Below are 16322 nucleotides of genomic sequence, written 5' to 3'. Positions count from 1 at the left end.
TGTCAATTGCTCCTCTCCAAATCCTCCAGGCCAAGCAACAGCCATTTTCTCTGTACATGCAGGCTGCGCAAAGGGTTTCTCAGCCCTGCATGTCCAGAGACACTGGATCTGATTTATTGTTACACTAAGCACATTTTTATAGTTTTTATACAGTTTTCACACAGGAATACATATATTTTTTACATTAGGATGTAAGGGGCTATCGTGCATGTAATAACAGGGTAGCCCAAGGGTCTGGTGGACAGATAAGCCCTTGGGAAGGACGGCAGGGGCCAGGGACTTGGCTTAATCTTTATTTTACTGTTCTGTGAGTCTTTTTGCCGACACAATCATAAGATATTTAAGGAAAATAATGTGATGAGGGAAAGGAGAGAGATGAGGGGGAATAGAGAATAGGGGGAGAGAGAGAAGGCAGGGCTGAGAGGTGGAGGAGGGGGGAGGTTGGTTTCTTAGAGTTCCAGAGCAAACAGTTTAAAAGCCCAGGCCACAGCCCAGGGTGTAGATTGGACACACACAGACAGGGATCAGTTCAGTTAATAATTTAATAAGTAAATAAGGTAAATAAGGTTTAAATATATGACCTATAGTACTACAGCAGCAGCAGCCCACCAAACTCACAGCCATTCCCTGCCTGCAACACAATGGGTTAAACGTGAGGCTGCAGCCCTATTTATGTACTCCCCTCCTATAATAATTTGTGGATTCGGATTCTGTTTGCAGGTTTTGATTCCGAATCTATTGGACTGATTTATTTATTTATAAAATGTTTTACCAGGAAGTACTACTGTACATTAAGAGTTACCTCTCCTTTTCAAGTATGTCCTTCCTGGGCATAGAGTTATGATGACAAATACATGGTTACAAATACATTGTTACATTAAGTGAGCAGGGTTATACATTATATACAAGGCATTGCATGCACAGTTAAAGATAATATATGTTATATGTGTATGTAACAGTTACAGACCATATTAAAATTTGAGACAGCTTTAGTTTTGAAAGAAATTAGACTGGTGGTGGCAGTGAAAGTCTCCGATAGATTGTTCCAGTTGTGGGGTGCACGGTAAGAGAAGGAGGAGCGGACAGATACTTTGTTGAACCGTGGGACCATGAACAGTCTGTGATAGGTAAAAATAAAAATATATGCCTTTTTGAAACTGAGCTGGGAAATTACGCAAAATGGCCCATCTGCGGTGAAATCTTATTCCGGCGGAAAATTTGCACCTCTAATAACCACATTGTTTTGTATGGGAATATACATGGCTTGGCACATAAATAATTTTCTGCATGTAGACAAATGTTGCTCTGCACATATTTACAAGCTGCTCTATTACTTCCAGGCCTTTCTGGCAGTAGTTAATTGCCAGATATTGATTACCACCATCGCCACATGATTTATAAGTGTGTTTGATGCTGCCAGTATAATACACATACAGAATATTACATGTTCATTACAAGTACATTACACAAACATGGCGCGTTCACTTACCATCGAGTTATCAGCCACCACATACAGTTTGATGAACTTCTGTGACTTTAGGAATTCCTCTTTCTGAAAGAATTGAATGGGAGCAGGTTATTAAAAAAGAGGCAAGCCCAGAACTGAGGCCGTAATACAGAGGGGGAAGCCCAGAACTGGGTGGGTTATATGAAGAGGTAAACACATAATTGAAGGGTTATGCAGAGGGGGAAAGCCCATTACTAAGGTGGTTATACATAGGGAGAAAGCAAAGCCCCCATTGTGTAATACAGTGGAGTGATGCCCAGCACTTAAAGCGTTATACAGAAGGGGGTAGCACATGCCAGCACTGAGGTAGATATAAAGGAGGGGTGGACACAGCACCAGTGGTTTATACAAAGGGGGGAAGCCAAACACTGAAAGGTTATACAGAGGGGTGATGTCCAGTAATGAGGGGATCATACAGAGTGGGGAAGCACAGCAGTGAGTTGGCTATATAAAGGAGGGAAGTCAAGCAATGATGGAGCTATAAAGAGGAGGAAGGCCCAGCACTGATGGAGTTATAAAGAGAGGAAAGCCGAGCAAGGGGGCATATATAGAGGAAGTCAAGTACTGAGGGGTTATGTAAAGTGGGAAGTCCATAACTAATGGGTTAAACAGAGAGTTGGAAACCCCAAAACCATGTCTTCCTTCCTCCTCTGCATACAAAATGCTCCCTCTCTATGTGTACACAGAGTCCTCTCTCTGACTCACCTCTGTGTCGTTGGTGGACTGGGAGGTCTTGGTGAATTTGCCCTCTTCCCAGGCTGTGTTCATGACACCGCAGGTCTTGAGAGGCTCCTCCTGGCTCTCATAGGGATACACTGCATGTTCATCACTATCTGTGAGATTCAGGGGCTCAATCAGGTACCTGCGACCTTGTGTCTGGATAAACCCACTGCAAAGACAACAAAGAAACTAATATATATATATAGCAACTGTAAATATTCCTGTATATTCATTTGCATGTCTTAGACAGGTCTGCAACCCTGTCTTTCACCATTATCACCCAGCAAACAGCACTTCCACTGCAGCAAGGGATTCTGGGAAATGACATGCAAATGAGCACACAGTGCCACTTTTTATCTCATGCTCACATTACATGAGCAACCCTTAGTCAATGCATGCTGCTTTAAACACAGCTTTTAAGCAAGGACTTGGGAGATGCAAAGTCAGTTAACCCACTCACAGACATGTTTCAACCTTGATGGGTATCATGTGGAGGGTTTTAGTCACTTTTTTTACCCACCATAACCTTAATAGTCGTGGTATATAATATATATATATATTTCTCGTTCCCCCACCCTATGGAAGATATGGCTGCTACTGGGTGTGTGGCGAGTTACCTGTGGCTCACAGAAGGCCTGAACCTCCACCACTTTGAGCCTGGGGTGTACCTGATTCTTATGGTGACAGCGCCTCCACCTGCATTTTATCCCGACTTGGCGAAAGGAACCCTTACAGGAACAATACTAATAATACACACACACAAATATATGCCAACAACCTTTACTGAACACAATAATATAGGTACCCTGCACCCCACAGTAATATAGCCTCCAACCTGATACCAACAGCGCGTGTCCCCAGAGTACATTGGGTGCCAGGCACCAATTCCCTGATGTCCCTTTCCCAAGGTCAAGGCCCACCCAAAGTGTTGGAGATAGCGCTATCCTGTGGAGTGTTGGTGCACTTAGTTAGGTACCTGCCTGGGGCTCAAGCACCCAGGTAATGAAGAATAACAGAGGATCAGTCTGATCCAACATTGTCATCCGCGATGGCGTCCGCCTCCGTGTGGGGTGAATTCCGGCGTGGATAATATCACCTTACCGTCTTTACCATGCAGGTGGTCTGGTCCCAGAACACAGGCCGCAGTCACCGAGTGGCATCTCACTGGTACTGTACCTGACTATATGCGGCTACTAGGGAAAAGTCCCTGGCTATGGGAATTCCCTAAAGCAGTCACTAGCTACAGTGAGTTTGGGCCTAACTGGGGCCTTAATGGGAAGATCTTCCCTAGTCCAGGGAATTTATTCCCTGCTGCAGGGAATCTCAGTGTCCCATTGGCTCTCGCGTGACATGTGCTCCTTGCCCCTATGCATCCTGGGGGCTGTAGTTCTCCTCACAGCTCTCTGCTTCAATGGCTGTGAGTCTTGTGCTATCACTGCGCATGCGCAAGTCTCCTGCGCATGCAGGACATTTCCAATATGGCAGCGCCCTGCGGAGGAAGCCGCCTGCCACCAGCTGTCGCAACACTCCCCCCTGTAACGGAGGTAAACAGGACCACGGGGCCCTGTGGGAACCTTAGAAGGGCTAAACTATCCCCCTGATGGAATCCCAACGGCCCTGCTTAGGACAGTGTAACATATAACCAAACACACAAACTATATAATGAAAATGCATTGCACACTGTACAAACTTAACACACACTATACTGTTTACACAATCAACTTTACATGTGGTTCTCCATCTGAGTAAACATCACAATAATGGAGGGTACCTTAGTTCGAGACCACTGCTGTGCCTCATAGTGGGGTGTGCCTCAATTGTGTCATAGGTTTCCTGAGTTGGAGGGTACCTAATTCTCTGGCTTCTGCGAAGCTCTTCCTCTTCTCCATGTGGGGAGTAATGCACATAGTCCTGAGGCTCAGCCTCTCCCATTGAGGGTACAAATGCCTCTGAAAAGTCTCTTGGTGGCACAAAGCAGGAACTTCTTGGATACAGAGGCTGACTCACTGGAGCCACCCTTGTAGGCGTTGTTCGTCTGGGCCCTTTACCCATAGCACCTCTGGAGGTGCTCCGTGACCTCTGACCCTTTGAGAGGGTCCTTCCATAGGATCCGCTACGGTTTCATTCACTGTTTCTTCACTGTCTGCATGATCATTGTTGGTTTCAGAGATGGTTTCAGTTATAGTCTCTTTGCTAGCTTCTGATTGCTCCAGCTCACCGTCCAGTGGTGTAGCCAGTATCTCTGGCTTGTCATCTCCCACTTGCAGGATAGGCAGTAGATGGTTGCTATACCAGACCTGTACATGGCCATCCACGTTTTTTATGCGGTACCGGGAGGCCCGGCATCTGTGATTCCACTTCATAGACCCCATCGCGCCAGCGGTCGGCCAGCTTGTGTTTACCGGGAATCCCTAGATTGCGGAGGGGAACGGCGTCTCCAGGACGAATTTCCCGATGCCGGACCTTATGTCATAGCGCCGTTTGTTACAGGCATTCAGATGAGCAGATGCTGACTCCACTAATTGGTAAGCTCATTGTAGGCTGTCTTGTAACCATTGCACATACTTGAAGTGTTGGGTACTTACCTGTTGGGTATCCCATCGGTAGATACCCTCAGACGTATATCCACCGGTAGCCTTGCTTTTCGTCCAAAAATCAGAATGTAGGGAGTGAACCCTGTGTATTCATGGCGGGTGCAGTTGTAGGCATGCACCAAGGATTCCACATGTTTACTCCACTCTTCCTTCTGAGAGACCTTCAGGGTACCGAGCATGTCGAGGAGAGTCTGGTTGAACCTCTCCGGCAGAACATCTCCCTCCAGATGGTAAGGAGTAATTTGGGACTTGGTGATATTTAATAGTTTAAGCAACTCCTTGATGAGGTTACTTTCAAAGTCCCGACCTTGGTCAGAATGCAAGTGATTGGGCAGTCCATAATGGATAAAGTACCTCTCCCATAGTACTTTGGCCACCGTAATAGCCTTCTGTTTTTTGGTTGGGAAGGATTGTGCGTACCGAGTGTAGTGGTCAGCAATCACTAGTACATTGCTGATGCCTCGGGCATCTGGTTAAATACAAAGAAAATCCATGCAAACGAGATCCATGGGACCGGAGCTCTTCAGATGAGCCATTGGGGCAGCTCTGGTATGTAGGGTCTTTCGATGCATGCACTGGGAGCATCGACGGCAGTAGTGTTCAACTAACTCTCTCATACGTGGCCAGAAGAATCGGTTTCGTATCAAACCGAAGGTCTTGTCCACTCCAAGATCCCCATGATCATCGTGTAGCGCTCTTAAGATCATGTGGTGTAGGTTCCGGGGTAGAACCAGCTGTCTTCTATCTGGGTGATTATGGTACTGCCCCACTCTATAAAGTAGACAATTGTCGAGTTCGAACTTGTCCACCTCTCTCATAAGAATGGCGCTGGGGGCACATTTCAGTAATGCAGGTTTCTTCTGCTGGACCGCCTGGCAGCTCATGCCAACCACTGGATCCCGTATATGGTATTGTACCAGATCCTTCCACACAATGGTCTTATCTGAGGTGATGTTCATTCCCTCTGGGTGACCGTAGGCAGCAGGAATAGCTTTGGATTGTCATCCCAAGAAATCCGCGGCCCTCAGTTCCGAGACAGCCACTCTATCTTCCATGATAGCTGCCGTTTAACACATAGCTCGCATCCCTGGTCCAGGGATTTCTTCCCAGGGGTCATCGTCTGGGGTGGTATTCAGTCCCGGCCTTCGGGACAGAGCATCGGCTCAGATGTTCAGGGACACCGGTTTGTACTTAAGCATGAACCAGTAGTTTGAGTGGAGCCGCCAGCCATCTGTGGCCAGTGGCATCCAGTTTGGCGGACGTCAGTATATACGTCAGTGGATTGTTATCCGTCCATACTTCGAAGGTGACGCCATATAGGTAATCATGGAGTTTGTCCACAATTGCCCACTTGAGAGCTAAAAATTCCAATTTGTGGACGGGATAGTTCTGCTCACTGGGAGTCAGACTGCGGCTGACGTAGGCCACTGGTCAGAGGTCAGGTAGGTACTTCTGATGCTTGACTGCTCCCAGGCCGTTGAAGCTTGCATCGGCATGAAGAATGTAAGGCTGCTCGGGATCGGTGTATGCCAGGATTGGTGCCTTTGTTAAACTCTTCTTCAAACCGGTGAACGTCGTTTCACAGGTGGTTGTCCACTTGTCGCCAAATGGTGTTCGCGCAGAGGCGGCACTTCAGTAATGTGTCGACTTGCAGGTGTTTCGTTTAAAAAAGATACCACAGTGTGCTATTGTAAATTGGCCTTGAGACTGAAGGAAGAGGTTGCAAAAAATGTATCAATTTAGGCTTTTCATATTAAAGAAAGACAAAGACCAGTTTCTGTTATTCTCCAGAGAGCCATCGCCATGAGTGTTCAAGTGCAGCCCGTTTTCCAAAAACCCGACAGAACTTACGCATATTTGATATGGGCCGCGATTAATGCAACAGATGATAAGATGGCAACAGTTGTTCAAATTTATCAGTATTTTATCGAAAACTATGACTTTTACAAATTTTCGCCAGCTCCTCATACGTGGAAGCGTGCAATAAGGAAAAGGTTATGTAGCGATCCCTCTTTTTATCGTATTGAGCCACAATTTGTTGGAGGATATTGGTGTGTATCACTGGCTTTTTCCTGCATCTATGATCAAGCAGACAGCAAAAGGCGAAAGGTTATGTTAAAACCAACTAAGAAACGACAGTCGCTGCCAAGCTATGCACCAGCACCGGCTTCCAATAACGGTCCCACCGTCAGTGACAACCCTTGCTGTCTGTCCAGCAACATGAAGACACTCCCCCCGTGGAAGGCAGGAACGGTGCGCAGCCCAAAATGAAACCGCAGCAGGCAATGGTGATGAAGCACACGATTTATTCAAACATCAGGGTAAAAGAGTCTAGCGGATCCTCTTACGCGTTTCAGCTCGTGGAAAAGGCCCCACGGGCTGAAACGCGTAAGAGGATCCGCCAGACTCTTTTACCCTGATGTTTGAATAAATCGTGTGCTTCATCACCATTGCCTGCTGCGGTTTCATTTTGGGCTGCGCGCCGTTCCTGCCTCACACGGGGAGAGTGTCTTCATGTTGCAGATCTTCACTGGCTGCGCACCGGACGGCTGCTGTTCCTGTCATTCCAGGACATAGAGGGATACATCTGATGCGAGCAGAGCCAAGTTTGACGGTCCCACCGTCAGTGACAACCCTGAGCCTGAGCCGGATTTCGCGTACAGTTTCGATCAAGCTTGCATGTACCTAAGCAATTTCCAGCCTCATCAGCTCACTACAGGTGTACTAGTCCCGCTGCAAACTATCGACGTGGATGATCAAGAATGCTGGACTGGCAGTGGCCTGGCGCCGGCGCCAGCTGAATGGGAAATTCTATGGTGAGTATTGTTGCCGTATTATTTTCTGTATTTTTTTTATTGTTACAATACAGTATCAATATCGGCGCGATTCAAAAGTCAAGCGATTCTCCTGTAAGCAATATTATTGGCTGAGCGGCTTCTCCAGTACTGTGCTGCAGATACTGAACAATTGGTGGAACGCTAGGCGCATGCGCATTGGAACCTTCTTGAAACGCATATGCGTGTCATTACATTACATCGACGGTAGGCGCATGCGCATGTGAACAGGAGACGCCCCCCCCCCCGAGAAAATTATTGGTGGGACTGGCTGGGAACTTCTTTAGGGGGCTGACCGTTACATTACAGTAAAACTTTTCTTTTTGTTTTTCCTCAGAAAAGAAAACGGCTAATGGAGGGATTTCGATGGATAATATCGCTTTGTGTAAAAATGCCTTCACATTGCTGAATTGGATTTAAAAACCCACGTACCGGAGTCTACAGTTTAGTGGCCGTTGTTATTGATTAGGATAGAATACTGTACCTGAAACAGTATGCTGATGTTTTCCGGCCGTACAGTATACAATACTTTTTTATAAACAGTATACTGTGTAATAAACCCGAAAAAATAAAAACTATGCATTTATTCTACATGTATTACAGTACTGTACATACAGTATGTGTCTTCTACACTGGCGACACACTTTATTCGAGCTTGGCTAGTCCCACGAATTCGGGTATACCCGGGTGTATTGAGGTTTGTGACTGTTTTCTGCCCGAGTGCATTGAGTTATTTTCCAAGCAGGGATTGAAGCATTTTATTCCCGCTGGCTGCAATACTGCACAGTATATATATATATACTGCATTACAATTCATGAATTTATGCCATCTGGTAGACACGCGAAGCATTGCAGCCTATTAAATCCTAATCATTATCATTTAACAGATCAGCCGCCCATCAGCCAGGCATGAACCCAGGCTGGGAAGGCAAATGCAACGGGGCTTGTCAGAGGTGAGGAGTGGCGCATTCCAGGTATCTGCCAGGTACATACCGGGTATTTGCTCGAATAAAGTGTGTCGGTGCAGTATATAGTGCCAGCTCAGTACAGTATGTGTCTTCTATTTTTTTAATACTCTTGTACTGAGCATGCCTACACTATACACTACAGTATGCCTCGACAGTAGTGTACATTCTAGAAACACTGTATTTTGTTACAGTAGCAAAGGAGCCAATGGAACAATGTAAAACAAATCAACATGTTCTTTTATTGGTGGAGTAAGTACAAAAACATTTATTTACAAATACTGTACAATGTAGAAACATTTTAAGTGCACAGCAATTCAAAACATCAACAGGTGTATGGTTTACTGCTAGTGGAAACATTTATGTACAGAAAGTAAAAACATTTACCGTCAGTCAGTATGGTTTACAGTCACATGTTATAAAAACAAATTCTTTATTCATAAAATATACAAAACGCAACATCTCCTTTATTAAAGAACGGCAAGTCAAAACATATACAGTGGGATGGTGTGCAAAACAGTCTGCACCAGTACAGTCCTTGAGGGCAGCAAACAGGCCCGGTTTTCAGGACAACCTTGAAAACCGGGTCTGTTTGCGGCCCTCAGGGACTGGAATTGTGCAGGTCCTTTGTGTGTGTACAGCAAGTTAAAACATTTCTGTATAAATACAAGTTAAAAAACACACAACAACATCTCCTTTATTTAAGTACAGCAGGTCAAAATATGTACACTACAGTTCAGCACAACAGTATGGTCTTACAGTACCCGTGATTAAACCAGAAAGTCCACCAGATTGTCCGTCCATGGCCGATTTCTTGCATGGCGCAAAACGCCATTAATGCAGTCTCGAACACCTTTCATTACAGTAAAGGAAAAAGTAGTTGGTGGGTGGTCACTGCAACAGGAACTCAGCCGAATGCATGAATGAATTAAAACAGCTTTATTGCACTGTAGTGCTGCAAATCACATCACGGAGAACACCTCTGACGCGTTTCGTTCCGTTTGTGGAACTTTATCAAAGAGTCACCTTTCATTACAGGATCAGTAATTGTATAAAAGCGCCGCAATTCCCCCAGAATGGTCTTTCTTAAATTGGCAGGAAGCGCCTTTTTTACGCGATTTCCTTCGTAGTTCACTCTGAAGGCCCAGTCGCAGTACAAAGAGTAGGGCACATGGTGCTTAAAAAGTAACAAGGCATACTTGTGGGGTGCGCCAGCACTCAGCACCCTATACTTCCCCTGAGTGCCGGTGGCAGATCGCGCAGGGTGATGTCAGGCACCGTATCGATGCGAGCAAATGTAGGTCTTCTGCGAGCGGGTGTGCTTGAAGCGACGGGCGATGGTAGGTTGTCTGGGAGGAAGCTTTCCTCCGGTCTTGGTTGCCGTGTTGTCTCCTTGCGTGATCTTGACGGGGTTGTCATGTCCTCCTCAACGGCATACATGTACACAAAATCTTCTGGTGGAGGGGGTGCGCTTCTGATGGAAGGGGGTCGATGCTCCCATTCAGCACATCCATGCCACTTTCCTGCTCCGGCATCGGGGAAACAGAGGCATTAACACCGAGCAAATTATGTATACCCGCTATGTCAGCCCCTATCTTCTCCATCCGTCGATCCATCCGTTGATCCATATGTTGCATCCGTTGATCCATATCTAACATCCGTTGATCCATATGTAGCATCCGTTGCTCCACATTTAGCATGGTCTCCAGAAGCAGATCTATCTTTGCCAGCACAATAGAGTTCCCGGGGATATCCACACTTATCCATTCAGTATCCGGTCTAACGAGCTGCTTCTTGTGCATGGCGTGCTGTGGACATCTGGGTGGATGGGTGCAACGGAGGATGAGATGGGGGTTCCATGGAGAGAAGCGGCAGCGACGTCGAAGGGTGGAGGAGGTGACCTTTGGATATCCAGTAGAGGAGAAGCGGCAGCGTCGTCGAAGAGGGATGGAGAAAGTGACCTTTGGATTTCCGGGCGAGAAGCAGAGTCATCTAAGAGCAAAGGAGAAAGTGACCCGTGGATTTCAGAGGCACCAGCGGCAGCGGCGTAGAAAAGAACTGGAGAAGATGGCCTGTGGGTTTCTGCGAGGGCGGCGGCAACGTCGAGGATGAAGGGTGGAGAAGACGGGCTGAAGATTTCCGGGACAGCGGCGGCACAGCCGTCGAAGCGTATGTAAGGAAGTGGTCTGCGGGTTCGATGGGTTGGCTGCCATTCGTTTTGCGTCGAGAGTACATCACCGTATTTCTTCTTGACATAATAAGGCTGACGTCTATGAAAACTCTTAGCCTTTGGGGTCAGCAGAAGGTTTTCTTTATTTGCCTTAGCCTGTCGCTTTTGCCTTGGCGTGGAAACGGCAACCGCCTTTCGCTTTTTCTGCATGACAGGCACGGCAGAGGCGAATGGGTTCCTGCGTCCGTAGAATCGGGGTTGATCCATGGAAGCAGGTGGCACAATGCAGTATCTGGACAAGGGCAAGTTCAGATAAAGATCATCGAGTGGTGGGCTATGCAAAGTGTGTAACCTTTTATGCATGGCGGTGAGGTACAGGTGTTGAAAGTGGGCGTACTCTAATGTGAGTCATTACCGTATAAATACACCATCCATTTTGTGGATTCACTGCACATTGAATACACATCGACTAAACATCGAATATACATTCTTGTGTTTGTATTTCTTTCTACTCGCAGCAATGCCTGTTAAAAAGATTTCCAAGGATCTCAGCATGCGAATTAAGGAGATGTACAGGAGCGGACACCGAATTGCTGCTGTCCAACGCTGGTTAGCTACTTCTGGCCTCGTTGTGCCAGCAACCACCGTGAGCTATCATGCACACGGGAAAACCAGAGAACGCAAAAGGGCACCAAGGGTAACAAACGCGTAAGTATATTTATACAACTTTAAAAAATTTTTTATATCAAATAATGTACTGTAGATCTACAGTACTGTATCTAATATTTTTGTTATTTCTGTAGATTTATATTACAACAGTATATATTTTTTATATATATATTTATATAACAGCAGTATATATATTTTGTATATTTTGTATATTTATATTACAACAGTACTGTATTTATATTTTTTATATTTATATTTATATTACAACAGTATATATATTTTATATATTTATATTTAGATTACAACAGTATATATATTTTTTATAGTTATATTTATAGAACAACAGTATATATATTTTGTATATTTTGTATATTTATAGAACAACAGTACTGTATATATATTTTTTATATTTATATTTATATTACAACAGTATATATATTTTGTATATTTATATTTAGATTACAACAGTATATATATTTTTTATAGTTATATTTATAGAACAACAGTACTGTATATATATTTTGTATATTTTGTATATTTATAGTACAACAGTACTGTATATATATTTTTTATATTTATATTTATATTACAATAGTATATATATATTGTATATTTATACTGTATTTAGATTACAACAGTATATATATTTTTATAGTTATATTTATAGAACAACAGTATATATATTTTGTATATTTTTTATATTTATACACTGGCGACACACTTTATTCGAGCTTGGCTAGTCCCACGAATTCGGGTATACCCGGGTGTATTGAGGTTTGTGACTGTTTTCTGCCCGAGTGCATTGAGGTATTTTCCAAGCAGGGATTGAAGCATTTTATTTCCGCTGGCTGCAATACTGCACAGTATATATATATATATACTGCATTACAATTCATGAATTTATGCCATCTGGTAGACACGCGAAGCATTGCAGCCTATTAAATCCTAATCATTATCATTTAACAGATCAGCCGCCCGTCAGCCAGGCATGAACCCAGGCTGGGAAGGCAAACGCAACGGGGCTTGTCAGAGGTGAGGAGCGGCGCATTCCAGGTATCTGCCAGGTACATACCGGGTATTTGCTCGAATAAAGTGTGTCGGTGCAGTATTACAACAGTATATATATTTTTTATATTGCTGCATATTAATAGAACAATATATTGTATCCTGTTGATCTACTGTCTCTAATATTTATACTTACCGGATTGTTTTTCTTTACATTGTAGGGAGACAACACTTCTGGTGGACAAAATAAGTGAGGAGAATGATGTGCAGAGTGCATTAAGGGTCAAATACACTCTGCAGGAAAATCACAATCTCACTGTATCCGAGACCAGCATAAAGAAGATGAGACGCAGCTTTGGATGGAAATATGGACGTGTGAGGTTAGTACTGGACAGTATAGGAGGTAAAAGTGTTGTTTAGGAAACTGTACTGTACCGCTAAAATTATTTATTCCTTGTCATTACAGAGTTTACCCCATGATACAGGACGTAAACAAAATAAAAAGAGTGGTCCAGGCCCACGCATGGATCGACAGTGGAGAAACTTTCCAGGATTGCATCTTCACTGACGAGTCAACTGTGTCGCTGGAGAGATTTGCAACCTTTGCATTCCACAAAAAAGGCCGCATATCTTTGAAGCCGCGGCCAAAACACCCCGTAAAGCTGCATGTGTGGGGTGCCATCTCTAGGCGTGGACCAGGATGCATTGTCATCTTTGAAGGTAAAATATATAAAATATAATGTAGCCTTATGCACTGTACTTTCCTAGTGTAGCCTCACTGTATGCACTGTACTGTACTATTTTGCAGTTTTTTGAGCACTTTTCTTTTCTTGCAATAGGAATCATGAATAAAGCTTTCTTCCAAGACAACATTGTCCCTGAGATAGTGCAATACATCACACGCGAGTTCCCGGATGGTTACCGTTTCTACCAAGACAACGATCCGAAGCATACCGCGTCAACAGCGCATATCCTTGAGCGCGGTATCAACTGGGTGAAGACGCCAGTGGAGTAAGTGCGGTAACCGTGTCTCATTTTTTTCCCACTGTTTTTACTGTGTACTGTATCTCTTAAACTAATTGTCCTTTTTTCCAATGACAGATCGCCAGACTTCAATCCGATCGAAAAGGTCTGGCATCAGCTGAAGGACCATATCCGGAAAGTGGTGAAACCCTCCAAAAAGGACGAGTTGTTGAAAGGCATACTTAGTTTTTGGAACGATGTACTCACCGTGGAACGCTGCAATAAATACCTAGACCATATTGCGACTGTGTTGCCCATTGTGATCGTGCGTAATGGGCAAGCATCAGGAAAGTAGTACTGTACTGTAGTATTGTAAGTACAGTATGATACAGGTAAGTATGGCACAGATTTTTTCGTTCCTAATAGTCAGAGTATACAGTAGTTACAGTTTTTTCTTTACAGAGAGAGCAGCACCAGCCATCTGGTTACATAGTAGTATTTAACAGTAGTCAGAGTATACAGTAGTTCCAGTATAGACTAGTTTGACAGTAGTACAGTAACTGCCTACTAACTGCTCAATTTTTTTCTTTCCAGAGAAAGCAGCACCAGCCATCTACAGTACAGTAGTACTACACATCACACAATGCCATAATACAGTACGCACATAACTGCACTAATTTTTTGTTTTCTTGCCGTTTCAGGAAAAAAGGGTGGCCTGGGGGGAGGTGGGGTGTTGTGTCCAGTCTAATCTGTTTGTACAGTCAAATGTACAGTATATAAACAGCAGTAATGATGTACACAAAACCTCTCCTCTCTCAATGAACTACTGTACTGTACACAGAATGAGGAACAAGATAAAGACGGAAAAAATAATATTACTATATATATATATATATTATACATTGCAGTATATATTATTAAATAATATTCTTATAAATGTGCATTATTCATGTTTATCCATGTTTTACAAATGTTTTCTAAATGTTTATCCAATTTCAATCTGCCAGAAGAACTTAATAAAGACTGCATTATGTATTATTTGTATTTTTTGGTTCCTGATAAAATAAATATTTATTTACATTCCTGCTAATCATAATCATTGAAAACACCCACCCGCCCCCCACCCACAGTAACCAATGAATAAGAATGAATGACAAAACAACATGAATCAGTTAATGGTTTTTTTAACTCTCAATTCTCACAATGCTGTGCAAATCAGATTTACATTTCAAATTCGAGAAGGGATTTTCCAAAGTGTTACCGTAAACAAAGCCTCAAAGGGTTGGGTGGGGGCGAGTCATGTGCAGTAATCAGAGAGCTCCCATCTCAAAGAAGATAACACGCAGGCGCAGTGAGGCTTTGTAGCTCGGCTATGGACGGATTAACAACACAATGGAATGGCAATATTCAGAAAAGTAACGACTCTGTGGAGAGGGGTTGGGTGACTCATGCGCAGTAAGCAGCAAGCTCCCATCTCAAAGAGGATTAGAGTATACGAAGGCGCAGTGAGGCGATTGACGCTCGGCTAGGGACAAATTAAAAACACAATGACTAACTTCAGAAAATTAATGACTCTGTGGATGTGTCTGTCGATAAGAGTTTGTGTGTGCGTGGGGGAGGGATGAAGGATTAGTTGTGCAGCAGTTCAAAGAAATTACATAGAGTGGAGTACAGTACAGTAATTTAAAAAGGCAGTTCATCATAGTACTGTAATTTTATCCCTACACCCCCAAATACAGTACATTAAAAGCACACAAATCAACCATGTGCAGGCAAAAGCACAGATTGAATATCGTAATATCAAGATTGTTTTAGCAGGCTTGTGGATAAAATAACAGTTAAAAAATCATAATTAAAAAAAAAAAATTCGGGGCACCCAAGCAAGCAGTGGTGGGTGAAGTTACAGGCGCGTGAGTAGGAATCAACTAGCTCCCATCCGAAAGAGGATTACAGTACACACAGGCACATAGAGATGTGATGCTCTGTGCAAATCAAATTCGAGAAGGGATTTTCCAAAGCGTTGCCGTAAACAAAGCCTCAAAGTTCCCATCTCAAAGAGTCATGCGCAGTAAGCAGTTAGCTCCCATCTCAAAAAGGATTACACGCAGGCGCAGTGAGGCTTTGTAGCTCGGCTATGGACGGATTAACAACACAATGTCAAGATTCCGAAAATTAACGACTATGTGGAGAGGGGGGGGTTGGGTGAGTCATGCGCAGTAATCAATTTGCTCCCATCTCAAAAAGGATTACACGCAGGCGCAGTGAGGCTTTGTAGCTCGGCTATGGACGGATTAAGAACACAATGTCAAGATTCAGAAAATTAACGAGTCCGTGGAATTTCCTTGAGCTAGCCTTGTGTGTGTTCATGGGGGAGGGGGCTACAGGGTACAGCTGCATGAAGTTCAAAGATAAAGACATACTTTAATTTCAAAAGACAGTTCATCATAATAATACACCCCCAAATACAGTACGTAAAAAGCACACAAATCAACCATGTGCAGTCAAACACACAGGTTCGCAGTCAAAATCTACAGCACAGATTGAATATCGTAATACAGTAAGATGGTTTTTGCAGGCTTGTGGAGAAAAAAAAATTCCAATAAAAAATTTTTTTTAAATGTTTTTTGGTCACTCACTCAAGAAAGCAAGCAGTGGTGGGCGAAGTAACAGGCGCATGCATAGTAATCACCTGCTGTCAAGCAGGAATGTGATTGAAACCAGACACACGTTCAAAGGAATGGTGTGGGAGAGATGTACTGCATTGCCAGAAGATAAGTTGAAATACCCTGCAGTGCAGTTAATTATCCTGAGCGAGGGGAGAGCGCTGTATATGCCGAAATGTGACACTGTTACAGTACTGTACACGCCTATGCATTTCAACAATTTTCAATTGAG

General features: G+C 43.9%; 1 protein-coding gene across 2 annotated transcripts in view; it reads right to left on the bottom strand.

The window, feature by feature from the left end:
• The window catches only part of LOC142483626 (zinc metalloproteinase-disintegrin-like protein H3), a 232001-nt gene that overhangs the window by 194584 nt on the left and 21095 nt on the right, over window positions 1-16322 (bottom strand). For both annotated transcript variants that reach the window (XM_075583642.1, XM_075583643.1), the window contains exons 4-5: window positions 2213-2396; window positions 1490-1552 (exon numbers count right to left, since the gene is read on the bottom strand). In XM_075583642.1, the coding sequence (XP_075439757.1) occupies window positions 1490-1552; window positions 2213-2396 (247 nt within the window). The remainder of the gene's footprint in view (window positions 1-1489; window positions 1553-2212; window positions 2397-16322) is intronic.

This window comes from Ascaphus truei, unplaced genomic scaffold (genome assembly GCF_040206685.1).
Source record: "Ascaphus truei isolate aAscTru1 unplaced genomic scaffold, aAscTru1.hap1 HAP1_SCAFFOLD_346, whole genome shotgun sequence".
NCBI classification, from domain to species: domain Eukaryota; kingdom Metazoa; phylum Chordata; class Amphibia; order Anura; family Ascaphidae; genus Ascaphus; species Ascaphus truei.
This window is presented reverse-complemented; position numbering and strand designations above follow the sequence as displayed.